We start from the raw sequence: 24,778 nt of genomic DNA on the forward strand, positions 1-24,778 counted from the left end.
TGTGTCCTCGGGAGCGCTTTCCTTTATATAAGAGTTTGTCCAGGCTTGTCCTTTGCTACAAAAAGGATTGGGCCACCTTGTTGCACCTTCTTTACTTTTGTTACTTGTTACCCGTTACGAATTACCTTATCACAAAACTATCTGTTACCGATAATTTCAGTGCTTGCAGAGAATACCTTACTGAAAACTGCTTGTCATTTCCTTGTGCTCCTCGTTGGGTTCGACACTCTTACTTATCAAAAAGACTATGATAGATCCCTATAATTGTGGGTCATCACCAATGCCGTCCCCAGCCGGCCCCTCGCCCCCATCTCAGCCCGCCACCTTTCTTAGGAGGTGGTGGGTGGTTAATAAACATAGTCGCTTTCCTCTTGCCCCTTTGGATGCGACGGTGTGTGTTGTGGGTCGCCGAGTTAAACTTCCGGGTGGCCATCACCGATGGGTACTCCTTCTCCACCAAGGTACAAATGGATCCATGTGGTGACGGTCAACGAAAAGGGCAAGAACATGGTGGACGGCGGCGGCGATCGGCTGGAGAGGTTGGGATGCTCGGGCTTTTGTGCAGAAACAATGCGGATCTGACCAAATGTGCGTGCTCCAAGTAGAGTTTTGGGCGAGCCAAGGTTGTCAGATTTTGATACATCTCCATGTATATGCTTTTCCAAACTCTTTTGCCCTTGTTTTGGACTCTAACTTGCATGATTTGAATGGAACTAACCCGGCTGACGCTGTTTTCAGCAGAATTGCCATGGTATTATTTTTGTGCAGAATAAAAAGTTCTCAGAATGACCTGAAAATCAACAGAGATAACTTTTGGAATTAATAAAAATATTGGTGAAAGAATCAGCAGCAGGGGGCCCACACCCTACCCACAAGGGTGGGGGTGCGCCCTCCGACCTTGTGGGCCCCTTGGACCTTGATACGTCTCCGTCATATCTATATTTTTTATTGTTTCATGCCAATATTATACAACTTTTACATACTTTTGGCAACTTTCTATATGATCTATTGGACTAACCTATTGATCCAGTGCCCAGTGCAAGTTCCTGTTTTCTGCATGTTTTTTGTATCACAGAAAACCCATATCAAACAAAGTCCAAATGCAATAAAATTTCACGGAGAATTATTTTGGAATATATGTGATTTTTGGGAGTTAGAATCACCGCAAACGGAGGCCCACACGACCCACAAGACACCAGGGTGCGCCCCAGGCCCCTAGCGCGTGGTGGTGGGTTGTGCCCTCCTCGAACATCGGTTGGAGCTCTACTTCGGGCACAAGGAAGCTTATATCAGAAAAAAAATCGTGTTAAAATCTCAGCGCAATCGGAGTTACAGGTCTCTTGGAATATAAGAAATGGTTTTCGGCCAGATCAGGGGAACGCCAAACAGAAGAGAACAGAGAGGGAGATCCAATCTCGGAGGGGCTCCCGCCCCTCCGCCGCCATGGAGACCAAGGACCAGAGGGGGAACTCTCCTCCCATCTAGGGGGGAGGCCAAGGAAGAAGAAGAAGGAGGGGGGCTCTCTCCCCCTCGCTTCCGGTGGCGCCGGAGTGCCACCGGGGCAATGATTGGGACGATGATCTACATCAACAATCTTGCTACCGTCAACACCAACTCTCTCCCCCTCTATGCAGCGGTGTAACACCTCTTCCCCCCGCTGTGATCTCTACTTAAACATGGTGCTCAACTCCATATATTATTTTCCAATGATATTTGGCTATCCTATGATGTTTGAGTAGATCCATTTTGTCCTGTGGGTTAATCGTGATCTTTGTTGGTATGATTGTATATTTTATTTATGGTGCTATCCTATGGTGCCCTCCGTTATCGCGCAAACGTGAGGGGCCCACACTGTAGGTTGTTGCAATATGTTCATGGTTCGCTTATGGTGGGTTGCGAGAGTGACAAAAGCTTAAACCCGAGTAAGTGGGGTATGACGTATGGGAGTAAAGAGGACCTGATACTTAATGTTATGGTTGGGTTTCATGACCTTAATGATCTTTAGTAGTTGCGTATGCTTGCTAGGGGTCCAATCATAAGTGCATATGATCCAAGTAGAGAAAGTATGTTAGCTCATGCCTCGCCCTCATATAAAATTGCAAGAGTGATTACCGGTACTTGTTATCGATTGCCTAGAGACAAATAACTTTCTTGTTGACACAAACCCTTTTACTAAACACCTAACTTTTATTATCTTGCAAAGTATTTCTAGTTTTATTCTTGCAAAGTAGTTCTAGCATCACACCTACAGAATAGTTTCATACTTGTTTTCGGTAAAGCAAACGTCAAGTGTGCGTAGAGTTGTATCGGTGGTCGATAGAACTTGAGGGAATATTTGTTCTACCTTTAGCTCCTCGTTGGGTTCGACACTCTTATTTATCGAAGAAGGCTACAAATGATACCCTATACTTGTGGGTTATCAAGACCTCCACCGACCTCAACTCCAACTCCATATATTCACTTTCGAGGAGAAAAAAGTCAGAGAGAAGGATTCATCGCATTTTACGATACGGAGCCGCCGCCAAGCCCTGTTCTTCCTCGGGAGGGAAGATCTGGAGTCCGTTCAGGGCTCCGGAGAGGGGAATCCTTCACCATCGTCATCATCAACCATCCTCCATCACCAATTTCATGATGCTCACCGCCGTGCGTGAGTAATTTCATCGTAGGCTTGCTGGACCGTGATGGGTTGGATGAGATTTACCATGTAATTGAGTTAGTTTTGTTAGGGTTTGATCCCTAGTATCCACTATGTTCTAAGATTGATGTTGCTATGACTTTGCTATGCTTAATGCTTGTCACTAGGGCCCAAGTGCCATGAGTTCAGATCTGAACCCTTTATGTTTTCATGAATATATTTGTGTTCTTAATCCGATATTGCAAGTTATAGTCACCTACTACGTGTTATGATCCGGCAACCCCGGAGTGACAATAGTCGGGACCACTCCCGGTGATGACCGTAGTTTGAGGAGTTCATGTATTCACTAAGTGCTAATGCTTTGGTCTGGTACTCTATTAAAAGGAAGCCTTAATATCCCTTAGTTTCCAATAGGACCCTGCTGCCATGGGAGGGTAGGACAAAAGATGTCATGCAAGTTCTTTTCCATAAGCATGCATGACTATATTCGGAATACATGCCTACATTATATTGATGAATTGGAGCTAGTTTTGTGTCACCCTATGTTACAACTGTTGCATGATGAATGCCATCTGATATAATTATCCATCACTAATCCATTGCCTACGAGCTCGTTTCATATTGATCTTTGCTTTGTTACTTCTCCGTTGTTACTGTTACGATTGCTACAAAACCGCTACTATTACTTTTGCCACTGTTACCGCTATTTCAATACTACATTGCTACTAAATATTTTGCTGCAGATATTAAGTCTTTCAGGTGTGGTTGAATTGACAACTCAGCTGGTAATACTTGAGAATATTCTTTGGCTCCCCTTGTGTCGAATCAATAAATTTGGGTTGAATACTCTACCCACGAAAACTGTTGCGATCCCCTATACTTGTGGGTTATCAAGACCTTTTTCTAGCGTCATTGCTGGGGAGCATAGCTCTATTCTTTGAGTCACTTGGGATTTATATCTGTTGATCACTATGAGGAATTTGAAAGACGAAAGAACTAAGATTTTTCCCTCAACTATGAGGGGAGGTAAGGAACTGCCATCTAGCTCTGCAATTGATTCTCCTTCTACTTTGAGTAAACTTGCGACACCTACACCTACTATGGATTCCAATATGTCGCATGTTATTGATGATGCCACTTTTGCTTTGCATGATACTTATGATGAAACTAATTATGTGCTTGATAATACTGTGCCATTAGGTGAATTTCCTGATGAACAACTTGCTAGGGTTAGAGAGAATGAAATTATTGAAACTGATGAAATTATTGAAGATTATGATTATGATTCTCCCCCTAGATATGAATTGCCTGTTGTTCTTGAGGGTTATGTTATGGATGAAGAAACTACTAGAGACTTCTTTGCTTGCAATGATAGGGAAGATCTTGAGAAATTGTTAGCTAAGCTGAAAGAAAAATCCTTGAATGCTAGAATGAAATATGATCCCGCTTTTGCTACTTCACCTATCTTTGTTACTGATAAGGATAATGAATTCTATGTCGATCTTGAGTTAATTACTTTGGTTGAATCTGATCCTTTTCATGGTTATGAATCTGAAACTGTTGTGGCACATCTTACTAAATTAAATGATATAGCCACCCTATTTGCTCATGAGGAAAAAATTCGCTATTACTATATCCTTAAATTATTTCCTTTCTCACCAAAGGGTGATGCTAAGATATGGTTTAATTCTCTTGCTCTTGGTTGTGTGCGTAGTCCCCAAGATATGATTTATTACTTCTCTGCAAAAAAATTCCCCACTCATAAGAAACAAGCTGCTTTAAGGGAAATATATAATTTTATGAAAATTGAAGAAGAGAGTCTCCCACGAGCTGGGGAGGCTTCTCCAATTACTTAATGCTTTGCCTGATCATCCTCTCAAGAAAAATGATATCTTTTATAATGGACTAACCGATGCTTCCATAGACCACCTGGATAGTTGTGCTGGTTGTGTTTTCAGGGAAAGAACTGTTGAGCAAGTTGAATTGCTATTGACTAATATACTGAGTAATGAAAATGATTGGACACTTCCTAAACCAACTCCGAAGGAAAGGGGTATTCTATTTCTCAGTCGTGAAGATATGCAAGAGGCAAAGAAATCAATGAAAGAAAAAGGTATTAAAGCTGAAGATGTTAAAAATTTACCACCTATTGAACAAATGCATGGTCTTGATAACCCGACACAGGTAGTAGAGGTAAACTCTCTCCGTAGATTTGATGAAGGTGATATTCCTCATAATAAGAGTTCTAGTCAATGCTATGATGAGTTTGATAATTTTATTGTTAAACAAGAGAATTTCAATGCTTATGTTAGTAGACAATTGAAACGTGATGCTTACATGCTTGACCAATTGGGTGATTATATGAGTAGAACTGTTAATGATCTTAAGCTTATTAGTAAACATGCCTCCATGGTTACAACTCAAGTAGAACAAGTACTTAAGGCCCAAGATGAATTGCTTAATGAGTTGAGTAATAAGAATAATGATAATGCTGTTAGGGTTATGACTAGAGGTGGTAAGATGACTCAGGAACCTTTGTATCCTGAGGGTCATCCTAAGAGAGTTAAGCAAGATTCTCAGAGAACTAATACTGATGCACCTAGTCCTAGTAATAAAAAGAAGAAGAAAACTGATAGGACTTTGCATGCTAGTGAACCTGCTATAGACACACCTGAGAATCCTAATAATATTTCTATTTCTGATGCCGAGACACAATCTCGTGATGAATATGAACCTAGTGATAATATTAATGATGATGTTCATGTTGATGCTCAACCTAGTAATGATAATGATGTAGAGACTGAACCTGCTGTTGATCTTGATAACCACCAACCAAAGAATCAACGTTATGATAAGAGAGACTTTGTTGCTAGGAAACATGGTAAAGAAAGAGAACCATGGGTTCAGAAACCCATGCCCTTTCCTCCTAAGCCATCCAAGAAAAAGGATGATGAGGATTTTGAGCGCTTTGCTGAAATGATTAGACCTATCTTTTTGCATATGCGTTTGACTGATATGCTTAAAATGCCTCCTTATGCCAAGTATACGAAAGATATTGTTACAAATAAAATAAAGATACCTGAAGCTGAAATTTCCACCATGCTTGCTAATTATTCTTTTAAGGGTGGAATACCAAAGAAACTTGGAGACCCAGGAGTACCAACTATACCATGCTCCATTAAAAGAAACTATGTTAAAACTGCTTTATGTGATCTTGGAGCCGGTGTTAGTGTTATGCCTTTCTCTTTGTATCATAGACTTGAATTGAATAAGTTGACACCTACTGAAATCTCTTTGCAAATGGCTGATAAATCAACTGCTATACCCATCGGTATTTGTGAGTATGTGCCTGTTGTGGTTGCAAACGTTACTATCTTAACGGACTTTGTTATTCTTGATATTCCCAAGGATGACAGTATGTCGATCATTCTTGGTAGACCCTTTTTGAATACTGCAGGAGCTGTTATTGATTGCAACAAATGCAATGTCACTTTTCATGTTAATGGTGATGAGCATATGGTATACTTTCCGAAGAAACAACCTCAAGTTCACAATACATGCAGATCCCCGTTGAGGTAACCTAGTGTTATTCGAAAGTTCTCCAGTTTCATGTCATTCAGAAGAAGTTTGTTAATAAGACTTGATCAACCTTGTTAATGGATTCCTTTTGATGAGCATGAGATGAATGAATTTAGAAAGCACAACTCCCTGCGCCCATCTTTTACTTTCTGCTACTTAGCTTAAATAAAGCAAAAATAGTAATTTCTGTCTGTTTTTTGAATTTTCCATGCAATAAAGAATGTCCCGAAAATAAAAATTCTCCAAATGCCCTGAAAATTTAGTATGATTTTTATGCAATATTTTAGAATTTCTGGTGCAAAGAACACACTAGGGGGCCTCACGAGCTGGCCACAAGGGTGGAGGGCGCGCCCCCTAACCTTGTGGGCCCCACGTGGCCCCCTTCCACTTATTCCAGCACCCATCCCCTCCTTCTTCCTCCAAAAAAATCATTCCATAGCTCAAACTCGTGTTCTTGCTCATCTTGCTGCCATCTTCGATCTCCTTGCTCAAAGCCCCATTTACAAAACTGCTTTGGGGGACTGTTCTTCGGTATGTGACTCCTCCAATGGTCCAATTAGTTTTTGTTCTAGTGCTTTATTCATTGCAAATTTTTGCTGCTGTGGTGACCATGTTCTTGACCTTGCATGTCAAATTTATATGGTCCAAAGTAGTTTCCATGCATGGTTTAGCCTCTAGACACTTGTAGGAGTAGTTGCTATCAATTTTATTGAGTTTGGTTCACTTTTATTTTGAGTTACTAAAAAATTCAGAAATTTTCAGAGGAAGGAAATGTTGAGGAGATTGTTGAGAGGCTCCTCGAGCCGGGGTTCGCAGGAAAAAGAAAATGAGGAGAGGGAAAAGCCCAAGTATAATCTTCCTCGTGCCGCGGAAATTTGGCCGTGCGAATGGCCATGTGATGCATTCTTACAAGCAGGCGGGATTTATGATGATTTCTATTATTTGGCTGGGAATGCAGGCATCACCGACTTCCTCCTCGACTGGTGTAATCAGTATCTCCTACTCACTAATACTTCCGTGCAAAAATTTCATTTTCATGCTAGGAAATCACCACCCACGGTAGACTTTCACTTATATGATGAGTACAATGAAATGACTCTTTATGACTTTTGTGAGGTTTGTAAATTACCCTATGAGGGCAGCGTCGAGGAGTCACGTCCTAGTGATGTGGAAGGCCTTATTCATGAAACTACTGTAGGGGAAGGTAGAGGAGTGTCGGGAGCGAGAGTGGCTAGTATACATCTTCTTGTTTTACGCTACTACTCATTATTTGCTGGGAGATGTTTAATTGGTCGTGGAGAGAGTGGGGGCCTTAGTGCCCCTGACCTCGTTATTTTGCGCCATGCTTTACATAGAGATAGAACTTACAGTTTGGGCGCTATGGTTGCTAGACGGTTGAGTATGAACCGTGCAAAGGGTCCTATTTTCGGAGGTATCTTTGCCACTCGCCTTGCCAAACACTTTGAGATACCCATTAGGCACTACCCACTATATGTTTAGATTATGACAACATGGTAGCACATAAGTTTATTTGACATGATGAGGAAAAGAGAATTATTTATAACCTGGTATTGAGCGAGAATATTTTTCAGATTATTACCTTGCCTGCACCTTTTTTGTTCGATATCCATTCAGGCAGGTACATTGTGTTGCCCGCGGACATTCATGCATACTGGGAGGGGACACGATCCCCACCTCCTGAGCTAGAGCCATCACCTGATCCATATCAGGAGTCTATTTATCAGTGGGGTCCATAGGAGCTCGCTAACCAGTGGAACCCCTAGGATCCTCCTCAGTACACCGGAGAGAACTACTTTGATCCATGGGCTTAGACCAACTTAGGCCAAAAGCCTAAGCTTGGGGGAGTACATATTTCTCACCAACATTACATTCATGTTCACACACTCATTTCAGTTGTCGGTGTTCATACTCTTTCATTGTATAATCCAAGCTAGTTTATTCCTTTTTCCGCTTTCTTCTTGTGTGTTTGTTAAACCTTAAGAAAAAATAGTATTAGTTTACTTTCCATGCATGTTTAGTTGTAGTATTAAAATAAAACCCAAAAGGATTTCTCGTGCTTGTTGGGAGCTTTCCTGTGTAAATAGTTTTTCTCGTTCTTGTTTTACCTTCTTTAGAAAAACAAAAAATCCAAAAATATTTCAGTGTGTTTCTTTGAAATTCTTTTCTTTTCTTTGGGGGTCGAGAGGAGAAGACCACGATGAAAATGTTGAGTGGCTCTCTTATGCATTATCGTTGATCTAACAAAGAGCCCATATTACCTTGTCTTCTCCTTTGAATAAATGTTTGCAGATTCCAGCTTAGTCCAATGCACGTGCACTATTATTATTATCCACACCGTTCGTCGTGCAAGTGAAAGGCAATAATGACGATATATGATGAAATGATTGAGATGAGGAAAAGCTGGTATGAACTCAGCCTATCTTGTTTTTATAAATATGATTAGTTCATCATTCCTGGTTCAGCCTATTATGAATGAAACATGTTTGCAATGACAATTAGAGATTATAGTTACTCATGCCATGCTTAATCAGCTAGGAGTTTATAATGGTTTACCTTGCATGTCAACATGGAAATTAAAATGGTTGTGATGTAGTATGATAGGATGGTATGCTCCTTTGTATGATTCGAGTGGCTTGACTTGGCACATGTTCACGCATGTAGTTGAAACAAAGTCAACATAGCCTCTATGATATTTTATGTTCACGGTGATTTATATCCTACTCATGCTTGCATTGAATGTTGGTTAATCTCAATGCATGTTTATGACTGTTGTCGCTCTCTAGTTGGTCGCTTACCAGTCTCTTTCTAGCCTTCACTTGTACTAAGCGGGAATACTGCTTGTGCATCCACTTCCATAAACCCCAAAGTTATTCCATATGAGTCCACCATACCTTCCTATATGCGGTATTTACCTGCCGTTCCAAGTAAATTTGCAAGTGCCAAACTCTAAACCTTCAAATGATAATCTGTTTTGTATGCTCGAATAGCTCATGTACCAACTAGGTCTGTCAATATCTTCCATGCTAGGTGGGTTATTCTCACGATGAGTGGACTCCGCTCGTCATTCACGAGAAAATGGCTGGTAACTGGGATGCCCAGTCCCATGCTCAAAGCAAATCAAATCAAAATAATTACAATCAAAACTCCCCCAGGACTGTTGTTAGTTGGACGGTACCCGTTGTTTCAGAGCAGCCGTGGAGTGTGCTTGTTGGTGATGGGGGAGTATAAACTTTACCATTCTGTTTTGGAACCGCCTATAAGGTATGTAGCATGGAAGATACCGAGATCTCTTGGTTGTTATGTTGACAATGAAAGCATGCCGCTCACAATTATATTTATCTCTATTTCAAAACTCAAGCTCTGGCACATCTGCAAATCCCTGCTTCCCTCTACGAAGGGCCTATCTATTTACTTTTATTGCTGAGTCATCATCCTCTTATAAAAAGCACCAGTTAGAGAGCACCACTGTCATTTGTATGCATTGTTATTAATTTATATTGAGTATGACTATTACTGGATCTCTTTTACCATGAATTACAATGTCTAGTCAATCCTTGATCTTCAGAGGTGCTCTGCATTTATGTTTTGCGGTCTCAGAAAGGGCTAGCGAGATACCATCTTGTTATATCATATCATGATTATTTTGAGGAAGTGTTGTCATCCGAGATTTATTATTATTGCTCGCTAGTTGATTATACCATTGATATGAGTAAATGTGAGACCTAAATGTTATTATGAATATGGTTAGCTCATAATCTTTGCTGAAAACTTGAATGCTGGCTTTACATATTTGCAACAACAAGATCAAACAGAGTTTGTAAAAAAATTTCTTTATCACTTTCAATTTATCAACTAGATTGCTTGAGGACAAGCAAATGTTTAAGCTTGGGGGAGTTGATACGTCTCCATCGTATATACTTTTCCAAACTCTTTTGCCCTTGTTTTGGACTCTAACTTGCATGATTTGAATGGAATTAACACGGACTGACGTTGTTTTCAGCAGAATTGCCATGGTGTTATTTTTGTGCAGAATAAAAAGTTCTCGGAATGACCTGAAAATCAACGGAGATAACTTTTAGAATTAATAAAAAATATTGGCGAAAGAATCAGCAGCAGGGGCCCACACCCTATCCACAAGGGTGTGGGCGCGCCCACCCCCCTAGGGTGCGCCCTCCGACCTTGTGCCCCCCTGGACCTCCACCGACCTCAACTCCAACTCCATATATTCACTTTCGGGGAAAATTTTTGGAGAGAAGGATTCATCGCGTTTTACGATACGGAGCCGCCGCCAAGCCCTGTTCTTCCTCGGGAGGGCAGATCTGGAGCCCGTTTGGGGCTTCGAAGAGGGGAATCCGTCGCCATCGTCATCATCAACCATCCTCCATCACCAATTTCATGATGCACACCGCCTTGCATGAGTAATTCCATCGTAGGCTTGCTGGACCGTGATGGGTTGGATGAGATTTACCATGTAATCGAGTTAGTTTTGTTAGGGTTGATCCCTAGTATCCACTATGTTCTAAGATTGATGTTGCTATGACTTTGCTTAATGCTTGTCACTAGGGCCCAAGTGCCATGAGTTCAGATCTGAACCCTTTATGTTTTCATGAATATATTTGTGTTCTTGATCCGATATTGCAAGTTATAGTCACCTATCACGTGTTATGATCTGGCAACCCAGGAGTGACAATAGTCGGGACCACTCCCGATGATGACCGTAGTTTGAGGAGTTCATGTATTCACTAAGTGCTAATGCTTTGGTCTGGTACTCTATTAAAAGGAGGCCTTAATATCTCTTAGTTTCCAATGGGACCCCACTGCCACGGGAGGGTAGGATAAAAGATGTCATGAAAATTCTTTTCCATAAGCACGTATGACTATATTCGGAATACATGCCTACATTATATTGATGAATTGGAGCTAGTTCCGTGTCACCCTATGTTATAACTGTTGCATGATGAATGCCATCCGATATAATTATCCATCACTGATCCATTGCCTACGAGCTCGTTTCAGATTGATCTTTTCTTCGTTACTTCTCCGATGTTACTGTTACGATTGCTACAAAACCGCTACTGTTACTTTTGCCATTGTTACCGCTATTTCCATACTATTTTGCTACTAAATATTTTGCTGCAGATATTAAGTCTTTCAGGTGTGGTTGAATTGACAACTCAGCTGGTAATACTTGAGAATATTCTTTGGCTTCCCTTGTGTCGAGTCAATAAATTTGGGTTGAATACTCTATCCTCGAAAACTGTTGCGATCCCCTATACTTGTGGGTTATCAGAGTTCTACATGGCGGAGGTCTGGACTCCCACAAACCTCCATCCGGCGTGTGAAAATTCGAACACGTGGACAACACCGCGTTGAATGGCAAAAAGCCCAGACGCATCGGTCGAGAGGTTTGCAGACGGTTTTAGTGACGGATGCCCTAACCTGTCCATCGCGGAAAAACATTCTTTTATTTACTGTTATTTGCAAGGGATTCATGATATTATTAAAAAAAGCATGCAAAGAATATCTAGCTGGAGAAACAATTTTGGAGCATTTGTTGTGTCTCCCAGAACAGGACGTGCATGTCCTAGGTCTACAAAACTTGCGAGAAACCATGACGACTGCTGCTTGATACTTGTGTATGAACGACGGAAACTTAGGCATGGTGAACAAACACAAAGTGTGACACAAATCTACCTTGCAATCAGATGGCTGGCTGCAAACTTTATTTTCGCTTGCAGTCCAAAAGCAAAAATATGCAAAAACAGCTTGGACGAAACCCAGGACGGGTTATATGAAATTAAATGTTGATGCCGGCTTCGATGAGGATCAACTAGAAGGGACAGTTGGTGCTATTATTTATGATCATAATGTGAAGTTTATAGCATCGACCAATGAGACGATGAGCTTCTATTTAGATGCTTTAACTGTTGAGGCGACAACAGTTACATTTGGGCTCAACTTGTCTAAAACAGTAGGATGTAACAAGTAAGAGCTGGAAACACGATAACGCCGAGGTGGTTTCGGCCTTGCAAGAAGGAAAATCGAGTTTAGTGGCGGGAGCTATCTTTGATGATTGCTACTATATGACTCAGGACTTTAATCATGTTTTTTTTGGAGGGGAGGGGGGGATGAACTTCCATCATGTTTTGTTCGCTCATTGTAATAGAGAGAGCAAACAAGTTGCCCATGAAATAGCTAAGTTAACTAGACTTCCTACCATCGGTATCTAAATGGAGTCACCTCCAGTTGAGGTAGCCTTGCGTATTGCTTTTGATAGGTTAGTTCTCATAGACGAATAAATAACCCAAATGATAAGTGCTCCACGTGTGGCATGAAGTAACACCGCCCTAACATTTTCTACAACTAAAATTAGCATCCGAAAAAAATTTAAAACTTGCCATCTAAACAGAAAGTTGTCATGCTTCACAACTAAAGTTACCATCCAGAGGTAACTAAATTTGCCATCAAAAAACGTTAGGGTGAAATTGCGTTGCTTCATGCACACATGTGGCACTTATCAGGGTAAAAAAAAAGTATAGTTTGTCAAAAAAAAACTTACTCGTAATTATGTTCGTCGCCTCCTCCCCTTCCACCCCCCGCTCCCCACTCCCTCCGTCTCTCGGCAGACGCAAAAAGGGATGAAAAACCAAACTTCTCCCGCAAGACTGGTTCGCACCAAATCGCATCGCCCTTCGAGTCGCCCCTCACTGATCCCTTCGCGTCCTGCTTCCCAAGCCACAGCCCACAGCCCCCCACGCCCCCACGCTCAGCTCCTCCCGCTCCGATTTCACAGCCTGCGAGCTAGCCATGTCGATTCGGCCGCTGTTGCTGCCGGAGCCGCCGGGCGAGGTGGATCGGGCGCCGGAGATCTTCGCGGGTGGCGTGGCCGCGGTGCGCCGCGCCGTTGTCATCGGGAACGGCTGCGCCGGCGCCGAGAACCAGTGCCTCGGCCTCGTCCGCGCCCTCGGCCTGGCCGACCGCCTCACCCTCTATGTAAGCAGAGCGCCGCCCCTCTCGTTTCCTCTCGTCCTGCTATGACCGTGTGACAGGACCGTTGTTTGTGCCCTTGTTAATCATGTCATCAGCTTAGCGTGGCATCGCGTATTGCGATTTAATTATTTGCTTAGTAAATTTTACTAGAATAAAGCCCGTTGCTTGCAACCAATTTACTTGCAATGGAGAAGATTAGGCGGATGTGTATAATTTAGTTACTGGAATTATGGTTTGTTTGAAGTACATGTACTAGGAGCCTATTCAGGTACTTTCTATAAGTGAATTCTCTAGAAGAGGATCAAAAGTAGTGGATTCTAGAATTATCCGGTTGAGCCTATTCAGGTATTCCCTAAAAGTGGATTCTCTAGAAGAAGCTCTAAATATGTATTTGGCTTCTTGGATGCTTATCAGACGCCACAAAGCATTTCAGATGGTGTGGCGTTTTGTTAGCTCTTCTTTTGCACTCAGCTTTGATAAGAGGTTGATTTGATCACCTTATATTTTTGCTGTAACATTATACTACCTTGACATGGCTGTTGTTAGATACTATGTTAGAGCAACTCTACCAGAGTCGTCATATTGGCAGCCTCCAGAACATGTATGGAGCACGCTCCTTAACATTATGGAGGCTGCCGAGGCGACGCGCAAACTCAAATGCGCCATATTGCAGCCTCCATATTATTTTCTTTTTTTATTGCATCACCTCAATACTCATACACTCAATTTGAGGGATTGAACACTTGACTAAACATTGCGTTACAAAGTTGTTACATGGGGGGAGAGAAAAGTCGATTAATGACATTTTTATATCATGTGTTCAAAATTTGTCTCCTTTACATATATTTAGTGACTATAGCTTGATTTTGAGCCCCATGTCGATGGTAAATGCCATACACGGGGGCACATGCACATGTGGTGAGTCTAGGCGTGGCGGTGTGACAGTCCGACGCGGTGCACGCCGGAGCGGCAGAATTGGGTGACCTCGTCTTCGTCCCATTCCTGTCCCGTGCGGTCGTCGAGGTCGGGGATGGCTTTATAAGGCTGTGTTCGGTTGACAGGGTTGTGCAGCGGTTTTGGCAGGGACTGAGGTGGATTGAATCCTCTGCAAGTCAAAATCCCCCCAAATCCCCTCCAATCCTTTTGACAAAGGGTGTAACCGAACAAGGCCTAAGCGGGGGCAAGGCCCAATATGGCGTGATTCGTTCGAATGTGACCGTCTCTGTGTTTAGTTTGCGCCATATGTCAAGCTTCCTCTCCACCACGAAATCCGCCGATGCCTTCTCGTACTCGAGCTAGACAGCGCGGTCCCTCCTGCCGCCAACGCCTGCCTGACAACGGTCTCCTCGATTTCGGCAGCCTCTTCCTCCACTTCCTCGTCAAGCATCCGTTCCTCCTCCTCCAAGAGCGGAAACCAATCCAGCTGAAGGGGGAGCGGCATGGTGAAAGTGGAGAGGGAAGTGGAGGCGAAGAGGAAGTGGAGCTCTGGGCCAACACGGGGTGGTGATGGCCTTTTTATAGGACCAGGCAGCGGGAAAACATGGCGACAAATTGCACGGGCAGTTGGGCATGCGGCGTCCGCCATTAATTGGCCCGTTTCCCGCTGAGATGAGCTTCTGCTGTCCGCGGCATTGGAATGGAAGGAAGATGGGCCGCATGGGAGGATGACGAGAGAGGTGAAACTTCCCTCCCGCGCGTGCGGTTAGTGATGGAGCGCGCTCCAAAGCAACGCCCCACAGCCTCCAAATACGGAGGCTCGGGGGCTTGATTTGGAGCGGCCTCCATAAATTATGGCGATCCAGGGCAGGATGACGACTTTGCTAGAGCAGACTTTCCGGTCAAAATCGCCAAACAGGTGGTTAAGGATCGAGCCGATATGGCGACTCTGCTAGAGTTGCTCTTATATGGCAACTAGTCATCATTCCTAAACGCAAGCTGCTAGAGAGTAAGAGCAGCATGTTCAAGGCTTGGTTTTGGAGGTGTAATCATGGTTTAAGCATAACATAGCCTTGTCCTCAGTAAGTAGTGTAAGAGGATTGCTTCTAGCTTTTAGAGGGGTTCGTTAATTGTTACTACAGCCTCTTCTTTTAAAACTCTTACCATGTCAGTGTTGTAGTCTGTTGCTGCAAATTAGGGGTGTAAACATTATTGTCACCCTGTCAAGTTAATTCTGAAACGTCTCATCCACTTAATTCTCAGATGGTGATTTTTGGATTTGGTACCAGTTAATTCTTAGCCTGGCCTTTGCTCTTGTGCATTCATGGGGTTTCAGCAGCATGTAGTGTCTTAGTGCTCTCTTTGTCATGTGGTGTCCATGGATTGAATTTTGTGTTGTGACGTACTGATTGGAATCTGGGAATGGCTCTACCTTCAAATACTCTAAATAGATTGTCATTTCTTTCTGGATTGCTGTTACTTATAGTCCTGCATGGGCTCAGTTAACAACATAAATAAGAAAACCATGCCAGTGAAAAGTTAATATAATGCTTGTCCTTTCTGTCTAGTATGTAGTTACTCATATGCATGTGTATTAGTTCGGTTAACAACATAAGTAGGAACTTAATATAATGCAAATTCTTATTGATATTCGCTATCTTTATCTTTCTCGGTATTTTTCTTAGGTCCAATTATATAACTATGTCACTGACCTCTTCAGTATGCTTTTTTTTGCCGTTCTTATGGATCTTGAGTACTCTCATTATTAACTTTTTTGTTGAAATATGTTTGGTCATGCAGCGTATTATCAGGCCAACCGGAGGAATCAACAAGTGGCTGCACTTTCTCCCTATCTCCTTGCATAAAATGGTGGACCAAGTACTCAGACATATACTGTCTAACACGACATTCACAACACTGTTTCAAGGAAAACTGTCAGCACCTTATCCTGTCAGTAATGTTCAATCTCTTGGGTTGTCTTCTGTACTGGAAGCAGATTCCAGAAGGATAGTGACAATGGTCCGTGATACCTTCGAGAAGTAAGGTTCACATTTCTTATATTGTTGCTTTGCTGTTTGTGACTACTGCATTGTTATATATTAATCATGGTACTATGCCACTTCTGAATATTTTACTCCAATCCCTTGTCTGCTTATCACAATGCATGAATCAGTAAATCTCAATACTCATCCTTTCACTCCCAAGCAAATGCTTAGTTCTTCCAATGATGTTTTTTCGCATGTTCGTTGATTACTTTATTACCTGGTCTAACAACTTTATGACTTGATTATAAGTTATAATCACCACACTGACTGCTTATGGCTGAGCTTGTGTTGGTATATCAGGAAGATATAGTAGAATCATTATAATCACCACACTGACTGCTTATGGCTGAGCTTGTGTTGGTATATCAGGAAGATATAGTAGAATCATATAATTCGTTTTCATTTCTCTTCTTGGTGATGGAACCTGTAAGAATACGTCATATCAGTATCACTATCATGACATACCACTATGTCAAACATGTCATATCCTTGAATACTTGATACCATACTTCCAGGAAGAACATTTGAAAGAGAATGTGTTCTTTCATGAATTTGAAATAGGCAACCTATTAAAACATACTTCTGATTGGTCAGTTTCATATGAAAAATGTAGGCTAGCCTAAACATTCTTTAGTATGTTTGCACCATAAGTACTCAAACATTCCTGGCATATAGTTTTTCTGCTCTATTTCCTCAAAGTTTGATTCGCTTTCAGGGAAGGCCTGGCGATAGTTATTGCTTGTGGCCGTGATACCATACCATATGCAAGCTCTGTAAGGTGTTTAGCTCCAGATAATGTCTTTGTCATTCAGGTAGGATACTGAAACCAATATCAGTGGCTTATTTGATAATTTTCAGTTGTTACTCAGCTAGGGATGTGAACCATTGTGCTGCTTGCCATCCAAATTTGAGCTGAGTTTAATTATACTGTATCTTCTATGTCAGATACAACACCCCAGGTATCGCCTTGATAGGTTTGATTTGGTGGTGACTCCTCGCCATGATTACTACGCTTTAACTGCAAAGGGACAACAAGGAGTACCGTGGCTTTTCCGGAGATGGATTACTCCACGAGAACCACCCGGTCCGAATGTGGTATGCTGCTTTTTTTCTTCCTTGCAAATCTTCGTATGTTTTCATCCAGCTGTTCTAGTTCTAAACTTTGAACGTTGGAAAGCTAGGTCCTGACGTCTGGAGCACTTCACCAAGCAGATTCTGCTGCACTACGCGTTGCTGCTACAAACTGGCATGATGAACTTGCTCCCTTGCCAAAGCCATTGGTAGTAGTAAATATTGGAGGACCAACAAGTAAACTCCTCCTTCCCTTCCTGCCTATATGTTAGAGAAAATCTGCCGTATCCCTGTTTCACGACACGCCATTGAACAAGCCACTGCGTTGCCAAATCGATGTCCTCCATATCATTTAGTGCAGTACACGAATGTGAAGCTCATGTGCTGGATTTTCTGTTGAAGGCTGGGGCCTCATGCCCATGCCCCCTATCTCACCCTAGTAGCAATGTCTATGTAACCCCCCATCATTTCTGCACGCCAGTTAGAGTAGCTCATCGAATGGTTGGCTGCCCCACCATCTGTGACACACTACACATAACTACAAAACAGATGACTTATTTGACTGTGGCAAGAAAACCAATTTATATCTTGACCTACTGATTTATCCTGCCCTTTCCTTTTTGTTTGGGTTTGGTACGCATGTTATCGAGTAAGAACAATCTCATGTTATTCAGTAGCCGATATTTCATGCACTCTGGATTAGAACAACATTTGTGTTAGAATATGCCAGTTGAATAAATTTGATGTCTTTCGCTGTAGTATGCTTTAATACAATAATAGGTATAAATATAATACATTTTACATCTTAAAAGATGGGATTGTTGCCTTGTTGAGTTACTTCAATAGACAGGGTTGCAAACCTAAATAAGGTTTTGTTACTGATTGCAAACACTCAAGTCTAATATACATCACCTGAAACAAAGTATTTTGTATCATGAAGATAAACCTTCCGAACTGAGATGGAGTACGTGCGTTTTCCGAATGCCTTAATCCCAAATTTACACTTTGTCAGGAATTCCATTGTTATACTGCGTTTTTCTTCTTACAAAATCATGAAACCAAGCAGGACAAGTTATTTTTATTTGCATCTGATAATGTATCGCACAATTTATTTGTGGAATTTAAGTTAGACTGTATGCTCATAGAAACAGGACATGGTAAACAAATTTCAAAGCCACACCTTCCATTTTTCTCATTCGTGTAAACTCTTGCATTCCACATGTTTTCTCTTCATCTTAACCCCTCCATGCACAGGAGTGGCGTCTTGGGATGTGTGCAGTGAAACTTTTAAATATCTGGCCAACGATATCTGTATGATTATTTAGATTGGAGTTGACCACATTAAAATGATAAAAGATACTTCAAATTTTTATTGAAAAATATTTTGGAGACCTGGGTGTGTGAGTTGGGGCAGGGGTATTATTACTACTCTATTTATCTTGTTCAAATTTGCCAAGTTGCTGTTGCTAACAAAATACAAGCATTTTTATGCATTCACTTGCTTCTTACTTTTAGAATTTTGAGACCACAGTTTGAGCAGTTTCGGCTTACACGCTGATATATATGAGATCTAATGCATGGCATTTCAATTCTCAGGAAACTGTAATTATGGTGTAGACCTTGCCAAGCAGTTGGTAAGCTCACTGCACAATGTTTCAGAGACCTGTGGAAGTGTCAGAATTTCATTTTCCAGGAGAACGCCACAAAAGGTAGGACCATTGGTTGCTCATATCTTGTTTTATGAGTTGTGCGCAGTTAATTTTTTGGAACCCTTTTGTTGGCAGGTGTCCGATCTTATATTGAGAGAGTTCAGCACACATCCAAAGTTCTACATTTGGGGCGGTGAAGGTAGATAGTACTAGATAAAAAAATGGCATTTGTCAGATGTTTTGATTTTTCTACGCAGTGCAGAATTTATGCTGATCTTTATTTTCATATGCTGCAGAACCTAACCCACACCTAGGGCATCTTGCATGGGCCGATGCTTTCATCATAACAGCAGACTCGATAAGTATGCTAAGTGAGGCGTGCAGCACTGGGTGAGTTAGTGCTGTATACTTATACTCGTTGTTCCTGTTTAGGACAGTAAGTAGCTAAGCTTCCTATTACCTCTCTTTCAGGAAGCCGGTCTATGTCGTTGGAACTGAGCATTGCAGGTGGAAATTCTCAGATTTTCACAACACTCTGCAGAAACGAGGGGCTGTTCGTCCTTTCACTGGATCGGAAGATGTAAGTTTGCTATCCCTTCTCAGTTCGCATTTCTCTAGTTACTCCTTATCAAGACCAAATCGTGTACTAAAGTTACAATTTTACCATATTGTGAGGAATGAGAGTGTTCCTTTTCCCCTTTCTGGCCACACATTTCTCAAGAGCAAATTGATGGCATGTCTACATGATCCTTTCCTCCATTGTAGATGTCAGACAGCTGGAGCTACCCTCCTCTGAACGATGCCATTGATGTGGCTGCACGGGTTCGTGAAGTGCTTGCACAACGTGGATGGACAGTGGGTTAATAGCGGTCGAAGCAGAGAAAAAGAGTGCCATTTTTGCTCCAGTTACGTTCCAAGCCCAGACAATTCAGAGCCTGCATTTCAGTTATCTTAGTTGCATCTGCATGAGGATTTTTTTTTTTGCCATATCACCGATGCAAAACGACATCGCTTCTTTTCAAAAGATGGCTATATTTTTTGGAACATACTGTGTAAAGTTTTGAGCAATCACACACAGATAGCAGTGTTTATTCTTGGCATATTCATGCATTATTGTACCTAGTGTTATGCTGTAAAGAAGCCGATAGAAGTGCGGACGGAAGTTAAAAATCTTTGTCATTGGAACGAGGTGACATCATACATTGGGTTGTGACTGTGCTAAGTTTATCAGCAGCAAGTCCTACTGGTCTTTTGTGCTACACAAGCATACGACGATAGGCATATGCTGCGTTTTGTAATAGTATGGGAAACATCAAACATGGATGCCACGTTAGGTTCTTCTAGCACATATTTTATAGTACTACTTGCAAAGCTTAACACTGGTGGTTTTGGTGATGTTTTGGATCGATCATAGGTTCGGGGCTCATTTGGTTCTTAGGAAACTAGAACATAGGAATTATGAGTAGTACATGAATTTGATAGGATGACACTTGTCATCCTAAGGAATTGCCTTGCTTTGTTTCTACGCACAGTATAAGATTTGACGGGATGTACCTAAAACACATGAAATGTACACTATGCCTATGAAATTTCCATATGCGTTTCCTATAAGCGGAATGTATCTATAGGAAATTTGTCTATGAAATCCTTGTTCCTATGATTTTTCTATAAAAATCTTCCAAACCGAATGAGGCTTCGGCCTTTTCATGCGCTGGTGAAGATTTTGTAAGATTTCTGTGCGGTCTTTGACAGATTGCTGACTTTTGTGTACAGTGCAACCAAGAGAGCTTTCTAGTATTTACTCCTAATTCGGAAGTACTTGAAACATTAGATAAATAGTTTATTTCCTGTGGGATGCTATCATGAGAGCATCTACAACTTAACTAGGCAAATTTAACCCGCCAAGAGCATCTACAACCGGATCCACCATACTTGCTCTAAACACCCGATTGGTGATCCACCATACTTGCTCTAAACACCTGATTAGTGTCCGGACGAGTTTTGGCCACCGAACTGGGGCTCCCGTTAGTCGGCCAAACGTCAGGACTGACCGGCACTCCCCATAGCCGGCAACTGGGCTCCCCACAGCCACCCAACTGGAGAGGCCTGGACGCGTCCGGGCACGCCCGCCACATAGGAGTAACGGATAGGGCCCACACGATGACGCGAAGAGACCGCTGGTCCGACAGGCGCCTCCTTCGCTTCGCGCCGCTGGCGCCGCGCCGGCGTGCCACCCGAGGGAGGAAGCCGGACGGCGGCAGTAGAACCCTAGCCCGCCCCATTTTTTTTCCCTTTCTCCTCTCCGCCGCTTGCAATGGGCGCCGGATCACAACCTACGTCATGCTCTCTCGAGAGCGGAGGGTGCAACTGTTGGAGCAGATTCCAGGCGAGGCGGGTTGCTCGTTTCGCCGCCGGCCTACCTCTAGATTTGCCAGAGCCATCGGAGGATGAAGAGGAGGAGGAGAAGGCGGGGGAGGAGGAGGGGGAGTAGCCGCCAGAAGCGGAGCCCATGGAGGAGGAGGAGGAGGCTTTGCCGGTTGCGGGCTTCGCCATGGCGAACGCGGAGGCGGAATATGAGGCCACCCAAACGATGGAGATGGCGGAGCAGACCGCCATCCTCGAGTCCATCAAGGACAAGGACTACGTCGAGGCCAACCGGCAGTTCATCTGGGAAGAACAGACGGCGACAGAGGCGCTGTTTGCCAAACTGGAGGCCGGGGAGGTGTCAGAGCTTCCACAGACGCAAGAGCATTTGCACTTGCCTGTCTACCCTGCACTGACCACAGAGATCATCGAGATCTCCGACGATGAGTAGTTTTACCTAGGTATGTAATACATAGGTCTTTTATTTGCATATATGTATTGTAAAATTGACGTATGAAGTTTGAGTTTTATGGTTGTCGAGGATATTTTTGGTGTGGTGTCCGGTCAATGTCCGTGAACGCGTCCGGGCGCGTCCGCGGGCGTTTGGGGGCCGGCTTTTGGGAATTGCGGCTGTAGATGCTCTAAACTTCATAGTGTCGGCCCTTGTCCGCATCCGCAGCCGTCCCCTTATATCTAAACCCTCAAATCCATACAAGGTTCGAATCCTCCTTTTGGGGGGCACGAACGGCCCGAGTTTGCTCCATTACGAGGTCATCAGTGGCCCGGCCCCGCTTCGCTCGGATCCGGACACGCGCATCCTTGTAGTCAGCCGTGATTGCCCGACACACCTTCTTCCTTTCACGGTGGGAACGTCGTCCCTTGACCCCGACTGCGTTGCCACAGTGGCAACATCCGGCGCATCTGTGCCCTTATGCATTGTTGGCGTTAGCCTCCAACTCCGAGTTCGACGTCACGGGGACAAGGACCCAATAGGCCAGCCTGGGATGCTCTCTTAGCGACGAGTCGGGCCCTCCTCTCATTGGGCGCCTAATGCGGTGACAGCACGGACAAGCGGTGTGAGCTTACGCTGGACGTGAGTACATGACGCCACCAATGGATGCCATCCGAAGTGGCAGATAAGGCACGCTAGTAGTGGATCCGCTGCGGGCCTGCTCCAATGGTGGTGCTAGGCCATCCTCCCGGTACCAGCTGACTTCCGACGACCAGATCCCAGACGACATATCCGGACCAACCTGACTCAGATTCGTTGCTAGCCATGTCGAAGATGACTGGAGCGGTGCAGACAGGAGCCGGAAAGGGGAGGGGGTGTGCAGCGGGGCAGCTTGAAAGTGGAGTGAACTGAAGAATGGCTAGAGTTTGCTTCGGGGTGGGGACAAGGAGAGAAATTTTATGGGGTCAGGGTGAGCCAGTCAGATGTAGCAAACGCGTCCGGGCAGTCCCATGTCCGGCCTACATCTAAGCTGGATATGAGAGTGCCGGACTGAAAGTTTAGAAGAAAGTAGGGATCCATTTGAATGACATTTTTGGTCCGCACAATGTCCATATTGTCAGCCTGGACGTTTAGGAGAAAGGTGGAGGATCTGATTGTAAATGCTCTAGCATTCCTTCCCTATGGGTATTGCCTGCTTTTGTGTTACGGTGGTACTAGCAGAGTCCCGCTGGTCAGCGCGTCACGCTAATTGCCGTAAAGTTTCGAGTCCTGTAGAGACATGGCTTCCGTTGCTGCGATGACCTGTAAAGTAGCATCTGGTGACAAGAATGAGTGCGTGCATCGGATGACTTTGCTTTGTGCCGCTGCTTCTCGCTTTTTTTAATCAGTTCGGTCTGGCCGCGGATCCCGTGCAGGCGATGATTCCCTGGCCGTCATGGTCCTAGCCCGGAGATCCGAATAAAAAATCTACACGTCTCAAAAGGGCTAGAGGGGATCAGGGGAAATTTATACGTCCCGGAAAAGGAAATCCACATTTGCATACATTTGTTTTGTTCAAAAAAGAAATGTAGACGTTGTATGCATCTTCACGGCGTACCTTCTTGTGTTAGGTCTTCGTATATACTGTCCGAGATCTCTGTACATTCTGAGCCGTTAAAAATGCTGCACACTTCCACTCTCCTTCTCCCCGTGGTCTTAAATGACGACACAGCACCGATGCGTCGACTTCACTGTCTCTTTCTTTTAAAATGATACATATAATCATGATTATTATGTTATTCAACAGTCTTGACAAAATAAACAAAATCAACCCAAAGCCATTTTGAGGCGAACAAAGTCGCTACACCTACAAGTATAAAGATGTGTTCCAGTTGCATCAACGGACACCATCTAATTCGGTGGCCTCAAGAAAACCGCCCGCCTGACAAGCTAAGAGTTCCAGGCGTTCTACAACACGCACTGCGTGCGCACGCTCTAGGATCTGCCGTTATCTCATCACCAGGAGGGATTATTGCACAGACCTTGGCAGACACCATCTAATTAAGTGGCTCAAGAAATCGCCCGCCTGACAAGCCGAGAGTTCCAACCGGTCTAGGCGTTCTACAACGCGCACCGCGTGTGCACGCTCTAGGATCTGCCATCATCATCTTCCGCCGTCTCATCTTCAGGACAGTTCATTGCATAGACCTTGCCAGACCCATCTGTCGTCGACGTCACCACAACGCTAGACAACGCCACCAACCCGCGCGCGTCCATCAAACTGCGTCCAACGCCGAGAATCCACTGCTCCACGTCGTCGAGACTCGTCGTCTTCAATGCGGTAGATGCAACCCCGCTCCACCTGTTAGCCCCTCCAGTGAACCTCTGCCCCGAAACAACTCATGAGGGAAAACGGCACCTGAGTCTCCGTCATCACCCGATCTGGGAGACCCAAATCTAGGGTTTACCCCGGAACAGATGCCCCAGGAGGAAGAGGGGCACACCATCTGCACCTGTCAACAAACTCAAGCGGTGCCCACCATCACAAAGCTCTCATTGAAGGGGAACGTAGTAATTTCAAAAAAATTCCTACACACACATAGGATCATGGTGATGCATAGCAACGAGAGGGGAGAGTGTTGTCCACGTACCCTCGTAGACCGAAAGCGGTAGCGTTAGCACAACGCGGTTGATGTAGTCGTACGTCTTCACGATCCAACCGATCAAGTACCGAACGCACGTCACCTCCGAGTTCAGCACACGTTCAGCCCGATGACGTCCCTCGAACTCTGATCCAGCCGAATGTTGAGGGAGAGTTTCGTCAGCACGACGGCGTGGTGACGACGATGATGTTCTACCGACGCAGGGCTTCGCCTAAGCACCGCTACAGTATTATCGAGGTGGACTATGGTGGAGGGGGCACCGCACACGGCTAAAAGATCAAACGATCAATTGTTGTCTCCTTGGGGTGCCCCCTGCCCCCGTATATAAAGGAGCAAAGGGGGGAGGTGCGGCCGGCTAGGGAGGAGGCGCGCCAGGAGGAGTCCTACTCCCACCG

At 43.9% G+C, this 24,778-nt stretch overlaps 1 protein-coding gene across 1 annotated transcript; it reads left to right on the forward strand.

The window, feature by feature from the left end:
- The first annotated feature begins 12,811 nt into the window (after positions 1-12,811).
- LOC109753171 (mitochondrial fission protein ELM1) lies at positions 12,812-20,160 on the forward strand. Its single transcript, XM_020312094.4, has 10 exons — positions 12,812-13,228; positions 15,962-16,200; positions 16,922-17,018; positions 17,152-17,301; positions 17,388-17,514; positions 18,874-18,986; positions 19,062-19,125; positions 19,223-19,316; positions 19,398-19,506; positions 19,692-20,160. The coding sequence occupies exons 1-10, from the start codon at positions 13,043-13,045 to the stop codon at positions 19,788-19,790; spliced, it is 1,278 nt and encodes a 425-aa protein (XP_020167683.1). The 5' UTR covers positions 12,812-13,042; the 3' UTR covers positions 19,791-20,160.
- Positions 20,161-24,778: the final 4,618 nt, after the last annotated feature.

The sequence above is a fragment of the Aegilops tauschii genome, chromosome 2 (assembly GCF_002575655.3).
Source record: "Aegilops tauschii subsp. strangulata cultivar AL8/78 chromosome 2, Aet v6.0, whole genome shotgun sequence".
NCBI lineage: Eukaryota > Viridiplantae > Streptophyta > Magnoliopsida > Poales > Poaceae > Aegilops > Aegilops tauschii.

Coding starts and splice junctions, on each gene's coding strand:
- LOC109753171 (XM_020312094.4), top strand. CDS start 13,043: ATGTCGATTCGGCCGCTGTTGCTGCCGGAGCCGCCGGGCGAGGTGGAT. Junction 18,987..19,061: donor CCAGGAGAACGCCACAAAAG/GTAGGACCATTG, acceptor TTTTGTTGGCAG/GTGTCCGATCTTATATTGAG. Junction 19,317..19,397: donor AGTGAGGCGTGCAGCACTGG/GTGAGTTAGTGC, acceptor CCTCTCTTTCAG/GAAGCCGGTCTATGTCGTTG.